Raw genomic sequence first — 9,684 nt, 5'->3', positions numbered from 1 at the left:
TGCCTTCATTGCTTCGGTGTACGGTTGACATCGATAAGGAATGCGTCCTTGGCTTGTACTTTTTAGGAAGGTAAGTTTCTCCGATCGGAGTTGTGTCGGAGAAACTTTCAATTGTAAGGACTCCCCCGAGGGGGTCCGGTACTGAGACGGCGAACCTTGGTTCTAATGTATTATTATAGTCTCTTCATTATTAATATAGCTCTTAGTTGCCGGAATCATGAGCGCGTGCAGAAGTAAATGCGTGTGCATGCATGAGAAGCAAAAATTTTTGAGATGCTCTTTAGAGGTGGGTGCAGGTTGAGACTCTAGGAAGATCTAAAGCAATTATCATAGTAGAAGATTCTAACTACTAAATATAACCAATTATCTAGAAGAGAAATTTTGAAGAGGAAAGAAAGAGAGAGTGATAGAAAGCTCAAAAGAAGAAATCCTCAAATTAGCTCTAAAGCTAGAGATAACATCTTTAGACATATAGATGTTTCTGAAGAAACATGAGATGGTCAAAACTCAAGGTGCAACTCCATTAAGGTTTGTTGTCTCAGTACCGTACCCCGTACCCGATGCCACACTAGCACTGTATCAGTACGATATGGTACGAGATCTTTTTCAGTATACTAAATATCGGTACGCCGCCCATACTGGAATACCGGTACCAAACCAGTATCGTACGCCCCGTACCACCCGATTCGGCTGGTACGGCGAACCATGAGCTCCATTAGTGATTCATGTAAGAAGAAACCAGCAACACTAAATCTCTCAATTCCAAAAAGGCGAAAATACGGATTCCATTATGTCCTAACATTATATGCACAAAACAGATCTTGTATTAAATCTTAGAATGTCTGGTTACCTCCATCAAAGGCCTTTCCAGAAAGTATTTGGCCATCAAATTGCCGAGAGAATTCAGCATCATATCTAATGTGCTTCTCGTCAAGCGCCTTGAAATAGTCTTCATCGAGGCTGAAACATTAACAATCATCATTCAAACAAACAACAATCTACTAGAAATAATTGATTAAGAATTAGAGAGTGATAATTAATATTTTTGAGAAGAACAAGTATTGACAAACACATCAATAGGAATCCACTAGGGACTCATGGCTTAACAGTTCTTGGTTTATAAAGAAAGCAAGTATGATATTCTGCAATGAGGAGGCAAAGGTTCATGATTCTTTATGAATATAATGAACATTAAGAAAGAAAAAACATGGTAAGCAAGCTAAAAGAACTTGCCATTCTAGCAAGTTGCAAACAACTTTTTAAAATGCACAACAAGAAATATAACTACTTCCTTCGAAGTAACAGTGAATTAGCAAGGCAGAAGATATGGCATGCAACTTTTTTGGGGGATAAATCTTTCTCTTCAAACTTCCAAAAGAAATATTGTCGACAAAAACAAAAGCATAATAAAATAATTCATATGTTAATCTAGAATGATCCATCATGCTGAACTCACTAAATAAAAGTAGCTAGCTTTTATAGGTTTTGCAATGAAAGAACTGATCATTAACAAGGATGTCAAAACTTTGACGATAGGAATTACACAGAAAATTTATTTTATCTTATAATATGTTTCTTTCTTCAAGGATCTAAATAAAGAAATATCGTACCGGTCAGTACCGGTGCATACAAACCATACGTACTGGTACCGAACTAGTACACAATACTGGAGGCGTACCGAGTGTCGGTATACCCCACCAGCCCCCATATCAGGTGTACAACATAGTAATATTTTGGTACAGTACGGAGTTCGATACCAAGACGGCATATCTTTTTAATCCTTAGTAGCACCTTTTCTATGGTTCCCTTCTACTTTTCAGATGTGTTAGGGCTTATTATGAACAGAAAATATGGAATAGACCTAAGGCTATTTCATGATAAATAAGATATTATTTAGAGAAAATGTTATCATCGTCAAACAAATAACATTTGTTTAGTATGTTAAAGCTTGTTGATAAAATTAAATGAAAGGGACCTTAAGTGTAGAATATTTAATTATTTACCTTAACGGCAATACAAACAAAAAAACAAACATCAAGGCATGACCAGCATAGGCACCAATAGCATCAATTATAGTGACACAAGCATAATAGCAAGTTCACTCATCATTGAACCATATGCAACGAAGCCACAAGCAACTATTGGGTGGGGGGGGGGGGGGGTGGGTTGGGGGGTGGGGTTGCACTTTTTGATTATGACCCATTGAAGATCATGGGATTGTGATTTGGCGATAGCCTGTGACAAAGAGTAAACAGACCTCATAGTAGGGTCAAGGCTCACAATGGGCATGAATCAGTATTAAGTAAAGAATTAAACATTTATACAATAGAATTATCCATGAACTAGACCAATCAAGAAGGTGCTGCATCTCCTTGTGATAGCGACATGGCATTAGGACCAAAGTGTTATTTGGTAGGATGATGCCATATGCTAAGGGTATACGCCAAAGGAAGAATCCTCAAAGATGATTTTAAGGTTATATGAACCTCGAGAAACACACAACAAAAGTAGATTTATATTCATTATCAATGAGGAAAACTAGGAATAACTCAAGTTACAGGTCCAACATAGGAGAAGTTAAGAGCAATAAGATAAAGATTCTAAAGGGAAAGACAAGGGGGATAATGATTCAAGACTTAAAAAATTCATAGATGATCAAAAAATGGAGAAATGCTTTGAAGCACAGAGAAAGAAACAAATAAGATCAGGACAATGCTCGCACTAGGAAACATAACTTAGGACAGCATACTTAAACTACCAAATGGAAGAAATTTTTATCTCCACTAACAGGAACAAATGCAAATAAAGAATGGCCAAAGGTGAATCTACATTAGCCACAGAAGAAACATAGATCATCCAAAAGAAAGGGAAGTTGCTAATGGCTCTTAAATCTGAAATAAGACGAGCAAGTTTGGGTGAGAGTGGAAGCATTATTGAGTCCTTCGAAGATAAGGTTTCAACAATTCTATACTAAAGGATAAAAGAACCTATTATCATATTTACCTTCCCAATGTTGGTTTATGTGTTGTGGCACAGGACCACAAAAAAGCTGAAGGAGGTATGGCAAGCAGAAACTGTTGTTTTGTTACCTTCACATATTTCCACTTCGAGCCGAGACTTGACATCAAGATCGCCCTGCAATCTAGGGTCTGACTAGGTTTACATTTTATTAGTTTTAAATTTTAGGGTGTTATTTTCACTTATTTGACATCCAAATCAATCTTTGGGTTACATTGTATTTTTTTCTGTTTTAAGAATCTCTTTATTGAATTCTTAGTAATTTTCAATCAAAAGTAAAGACTAATTCACTTCCATTATCCTATCTTCTAGTGTTGATTTAAAGCCATTTAGTTAACCAGTTTGCACCAGTTTGCAGAGGGTTGCAGCCTAAAATTGTCATGCCCTGTTCTCTCATGAATGAGTGAAGGGACATCTGGTTTCACCCTGGTATTGAAAAAAAAAAAAAAGGAGCTGTGGTGTGGGTAAGGTGAAAAATGTGCAAAGAGAGGAAGCGAAAGGAAAAAGGAGGGAAGGGGGCAATACAAGGAAAGATATATGGCTCCAGCAGCCTATATTATTCCAATGACTCTCACCCTTCCCCACTCTCCAGAAATTTTTTTTTTGGCTTCACTTGATTAATTAAGTCACAGAAAGTCCTCGGATTGAAAATTGAATCTTTGAAGGGTTATAAGAGGAGAAAAAGAGAAGAAGAAGCATAATGCAGTCTTTGATGAGAACAATACAATCTCTGGCTTTCCCTTTGTCCAATTCTCTTTACCTTCTCTTGTTCACCTTTGATTCAACATCTTCAGTCTCAAGCATGACGACCCTCTGGGTAGGTGGATTTGTTTTCGATTCAATTACTGCACAGATCTGAATTTAAATTTGGATTACTGAATTTAATTCTAGATTATTACACTAGGGCATGAATGATCTGAGACTGACGAGTTCCCTCTAGGCAAATGGATTTGTTTTCCATTCAAATTTACTGCACAGATCTGAATTTAATTTTAGATTACTGAATTTAATTCTAGATTACTACGCTAGGGGCATGAATGATCTGGACACGAGCAATCTGACCAGCCATAGCCTGCCTGGTTGAGGATCAGCTTGTGCTCATTATGAGCTAGGCCTCCTCTGCTACCTTGTTAGTTCAAGCTCAGCTTGGTTGGCCTTGCTGCTAAATAGGGAAGGCAAGGGATTCAACAATGGAAATAACACATGTGGAGAAAAAAAGGAAGCAAGGACTTAAACTGCTTGATTTGACCATCTCTGTTGTTGTTGTCATAGATCTCAACCCTACCGCCACTACTGCCACCGACTTGTCGTCCGCGACGAGGAGCACGGCGAGCATGCCTGATCCATTACCGCTTTTGCCATCCGCCATGGAGAAAGAAGAGTATGCAAGGAAGAACAGTTGAGGTTGAGAGATTAAAGATTCAAGTGTGCAGGGCCTAAAAATGTGGATGAGTTGAGGCTTAGGGTTTGCAAATGGGAAGGGAGAGAGAAGATGGAGAGTTGGGGAGGGGTTGCTTTGCTGCGGCTCTTGCAATTGAAGAGAGGGATTACTGACTTAGGGTTTTCTGTATAAACCGCGACCGATCTAGCCTTACACAATCCAACGTCTCATATTCATCCTTTTTACCTAAGGTTTATTTGTTTCAGGAAACAAAAATAACTATATTAATAAATAATAATTAAATTACATATAACATATTTTTATATAGCTCGCCAAACACAACCAAGCTGCCCCATCTCATGTTTAGCTCCTTTATATTTCAAGCTCAAAACTTTAGCACATAATCGGTTCGTGTATTAATCAAATGACCCAAAGGCTATCTAAAGTACAAGTCAGACACTAGTTGCTCACAAACAGCTTGTTCTTTTGACAACCTTAACTATATATAAAGCAGATCTGAAATAATTGTTAGATCCTCATTACACGTAGAAATGTTCCCATAACTCAATTGAAACAACAATGTAAATGGACATTTTACCCTAGAAAGTTAAATTTTAAAAATTTGGATTGTAAACTGCATCAGATGGCCCTAAAGGAATGGTTTTCGGTAAGGGAACTACCAGAGTGATTCTTCTTTTATATAGATGATAGAGCAATGTCTCCCTAGTTTTATGGAGAAAAGTATTGCATATATTACAGAAATACCGTACACTACACAAGTTGGAAGTTAGTTTGGACAACTCTATAGTTACTTCTCTCTATTCTGCATAGTGGGTTGCAGAATATTTTTAAAACATGCAATCGAAGTTAAGTTAAAGCAGGTCCAAAAGTACCGTGCGGTGCAGATTGCATATCAAAGATCAAAGATAAGCTCAAATAATTGGCAGCCTAGAAAGCATCTTTACTCTCAAATGTCTTATCTCAATCAATGTTGTACGTCATGTTTACACACATATTAGCATCTAAGTATGTCCCTAGTCTGCTATCAGACACATGGAATGTGTTGCAATTTCTATGCAGCAAAAACAATAATGGCACATTGACCACGGTAAAATGTGTACCTTGAAGGGTTTTAGAGGGTCTGACTGTCTAAAAATGAGGATCTTAGAAAAAAAAGGAAGGAAACTTGGTAGTGGGCAGAGTTATCTTTCGGTTAAAATGCTTAAATCTAAATATGGATGGCAATAACCTCTACCGGCGATTTTCAAAAAGAAACCATACAAACCTTTCTAGATAGGTGTGTGCATTACTATGAGCACTCTTTCATGGCAATAAATGGAGACCAAGATGTTAAACTTAGTGAATACTAGCATAAAGCATGTGCAATGCACATGAGGGGCAATATGGATCAAAGTACTAGCTGTCCTGCTATGACAGGTTTGAGCCAGCTGGACCCCCTTTTAGACACTTTTGCCAACTCTTGGATTAGCCTCCATACTTTTTCTTTTTGGCCTTTAAACAATCAATGTGAAATCACATGAGCAAGAGTACATTGAACATCTGAAGGACAATCAAGAATCCACACCATGAATTAGTACAGATGTCTGGTCTTAATCTGCCACTTCAATAAAGATCTGATTTGTAACTGATGCATATCCAGTAAGCATAACATATATGTGACTATGTTCATGAGGAAAACATTTTGGGTATTTTACAGCTTTATGGCTCAGAAGTTGATGAATAAGGTGAGTTAAGCAATTTATTGAATCCTCTGAGGAATATGAACGCATTTCACATCACTAGAAAGATTAATGCAGCTCCTTAAGCCCACCGAATTCTTCTTGTGCTTCATGACAGGTTTGTCTTACCTTCAGAGCATGATTCGCCTACCTTCGCCTGTGACTCTGCTTGCTTCGCCAATTATGGGGATTGGAGATTAGCTGGTGAAACATGCCAGCAAATGCCCATAAAAGAGAAGAGATCATTTGTACGAAAGGCTGAAGCAAGAAATCCTTATCTTTGTTTTTTGGTTGGAGCTAATAAGGATGGTTCTTTAATGGCATGGACTCTGGTTTCCTCGATGATAATGCAGATTGAAATTCCAACATGCTGATGATGCGATCACTTATTGCTTTGAGGGAATTTTAGGTATTATGCTCAAGTTTTGAAAAGCTCCCTTGTCTACCTCAGTGGATTCAGTTGCCAAAGAATCTGAATTCTCTATGCTAGTAAAACTTAATTTGGAAAAAAAATACCTATAGCATATTTGCAAGTACCTCTCAAACAAGGTTCTCTTACCAAAAAAGGCTGGCTGCTTACATTGACCAAATGGAGAAGAAAGTTGTAAGTTTGGAAAGGTGATTTGCTCTCTCTGGCTAAGAGAGTGACCCTTCCAAACTCAAGTCATATGGAATATCCTTTCTTTGTCATGTCTTTCTTCTTACTCCCCAAGTGGCTAAGGAGAAAAAAAAAATTAATAAGATTAGGCATGATTTCTTTTGGTGAGAGATAAACTTGTCAGTATAATCAAAAGTAATGATGATTATAGATTTATCAGCTGGAAAAGAAAGGATTTTGGGGGGCTTAGGTTTCTCAGTATTCGAGGTATGTATTTGGTCCATCTCAAAAAGCGGTGGAGGCTACTTAAAAGATAATGGGGAGATCTAGGCTCATGTAATTAGACCATCATATTACAAAAGAAAGTGAAGCCTCTAAATATAAGATCCATGGGTAGTATTTTTACCTTTCGGAGAAGCATGGTCAAATAAGGAAAACTTTTGGATATGACTTTAAGATGGTGATCTGACATGGCTGGGATACGACTTTAAGTTAGGACTTGGGACTCTGTTCTCATGGTCCCATTTCCTGACCTATTTCATCTTGCTGGGATGGTGCCTCAATCTCATATTACTGGAACAGGAAGACTGGTGACCAAGATTTACAAGTTAACAAGAATGTAATCTAATTTAGCAAGCCTCAGAACCTCCGATAGGTACAGAACCTTAATGTTAGATATTTTTTTAAAAAGATTTTTATCATGGTCGAAAGTAAAGCCCCTTAGATTCACACAGCATGATCACTCCACAGATTCTTAAATTTTGTGCGAATTTTTTTTTTTGTCTGCTAAACATTTATAGGAAATTTTGAGTCCCCTGACAGTGAGTGTTTTTTGCTATATAGGCATCAATAACATTAATAAAAATAGCTTAATAAAAAGAAGGTGCATAGTAGCCATTCTTGGTGATTCATTTGACAAGTCAATAAGTTATCCCTACATTTCATGTCGAACTATCCTTCCAATATGGAAACAAATGCAGCAACTCTTCTATTTCGGAGGCAAACCTAGTTTAGTTAGATATTTAGAGCTACATGAAGAAGAAAATTTAGTAAGAAAGATATGAGGCTCAGCGGGAAGCTATACATAGTTGCGGCCTTCAAATATTTCTAGAACGAATGCAAGAATTTTTCTTAACAAAAATGCAAAAGGACTCCACCCATTCATCACGTCAATTCCTCACGCAGATGTGCAGGCTGGCACATTATGATTCGACCACCTCCTCATGAATCCACCAACCACCATGAATCAAACCAATCCCTTCATGCTGTAATCACACAAGGAATTGATGAGATGAACAAGTGGAGTCCCATAGCACAAGGGTAGTATAGGTTCTCATATCAAGTATTTCGGCAGAAAGAATTAAAATTAATGCTGAGTTTCTCAATAGCTGGATGCTGAAACCGATGACACATCTGGCCAGGCCAGGATTCCTGGAATAGTGCTCTACTCTTCCCTACAAGCCATTGTAGTGGAAGCCTCGTTTCTCTTTGTGATATAGTATGATAATCTTTCTTGGTTTCTTTCAAATTGATGGTGGTCTAACATTCTTTCAGCTGGATTATTTATCACGCATCACTCTGCTTGTTTCTTTACATATCGCGAACGAAAATAAATGAAAAATCCCACCTTTTTGCTTAAAAATTCGATGGAACAAAAACAGAAAGCATGTTTCTTCTAAATGTTAATATTCTGATAATAAACTACTATATCCATGACCCAAAAAAACAAAGAACAAACAGACCACCCAGTTCATAGATGGAAATCTAAAGAAAGACGAGCGGAGAACTAACAGGAAAGGATCCAACAAGTCAGGCTTTCTTTCATAGGGTTCTTCTTTTGGTATGAGCATCTTTATCCCTTCTTTGCTGTCATGGGTTTCGACGGGCGGGGCAACGTCCTGAAAAAATTGAAACCCTAGATTGACCCTCCAAAGAAAATTGTTATACCACGAACAATAACAAAACAAAAAGGTGGAAGAGAAGAGATGGAGATGAAACAGCTGGCATGGAGCGAGAGATCCATTTGGAAACCCTGGAATGGGGAGCGATCGGTTCCGACTTGGAACTAGGCGAGAAGGAATGGGATAAGAATGGAGTGAAAGAAGGGATGGAGAGAGAGAGGGGACTGACCTGAAGTTGCGCGGTTTGAGGACTTTGCTCGGCCGCGTCGGCGGCGGCGGACCGCGGAGAGGGAGGCGTTCGGGAGGCAGAAGACGGCGAGGCCATGGGTGACGCTCCGGGAGGCGCAGAAATAGAGAAGTGGAGCGGTGGGGCTGTGGAGCTGACGAGGCAGTGAATGGGGTGGACCCAGTCTGAACCTTCTAATTTATATTATTTTCCAATGGGCCGGGTTCGATGTAAACGGGCTACGAAGGTTCGAGTGTATTGTTTAATGTTGCCTGACGGGCTGACCTGCGACGCGTCAAGAGCCCTGTACCTGCGAATTCTCTGGTACTTCGACCGTTGACCGCTTCTCCGTCCGGAGTTCGGACTCGCATTCACATGATGTAATCGGCAGGCAAGAACTTCTATTTACAGGACATTCTATACTATTTTAAAAAATAAATATATATACCTTATTTGAAAAATCTTATCAAGCCAATGAACTCTCTCTCTCTCTCTCTCTCTCTCTCTCTCTCTCTCTCTCTCTCTCACACACACACACACACACACACACACACACACTAAATGTACATACCTTATTTGAAAAAATTTATCAAGCCAATAAAAACTTTTACACACACACATACACACATATTATATATATATATATATATATATATATATATATATATATATATGTATATATATATATATATATGTATATGTATATGTGTATATATATATGTATATGTATATGTGTATATATATATATGTATATGTGTATTATATATATGTGTATATGTATATATGTATAGATATATGTATATATATATAATATGTATATA

General features: G+C 38.0%; 1 protein-coding gene across 1 annotated transcript; it reads right to left on the bottom strand.

The window, feature by feature from the left end:
* Nucleotides 1–818: 818 nt before the first annotated feature.
* Nucleotides 819–9,037, bottom strand: LOC120106226. The gene is made up of 3 exons (XM_039119167.1): nucleotides 8,867–9,037; nucleotides 8,528–8,634; nucleotides 819–960 (listed from the first exon to the last, which is right to left on the bottom strand). Exons 1-3 carry the CDS (start codon nucleotides 8,960–8,962, stop codon nucleotides 834–836), a joined length of 330 nt encoding a protein of 109 aa, XP_038975095.1. The 5' UTR covers nucleotides 8,963–9,037; the 3' UTR covers nucleotides 819–833.
* Nucleotides 9,038–9,684: the final 647 nt, after the last annotated feature.

Source organism: Phoenix dactylifera, unplaced genomic scaffold (genome assembly GCF_009389715.1).
Source record: "Phoenix dactylifera cultivar Barhee BC4 unplaced genomic scaffold, palm_55x_up_171113_PBpolish2nd_filt_p 000492F, whole genome shotgun sequence".
NCBI classification, from domain to species: Eukaryota; Viridiplantae; Streptophyta; class Magnoliopsida; order Arecales; family Arecaceae; genus Phoenix; species Phoenix dactylifera.
The sequence above is the reverse complement of the archived record's forward strand: the minus strand, read 5'-3'. Positions and strand labels throughout refer to the sequence as shown.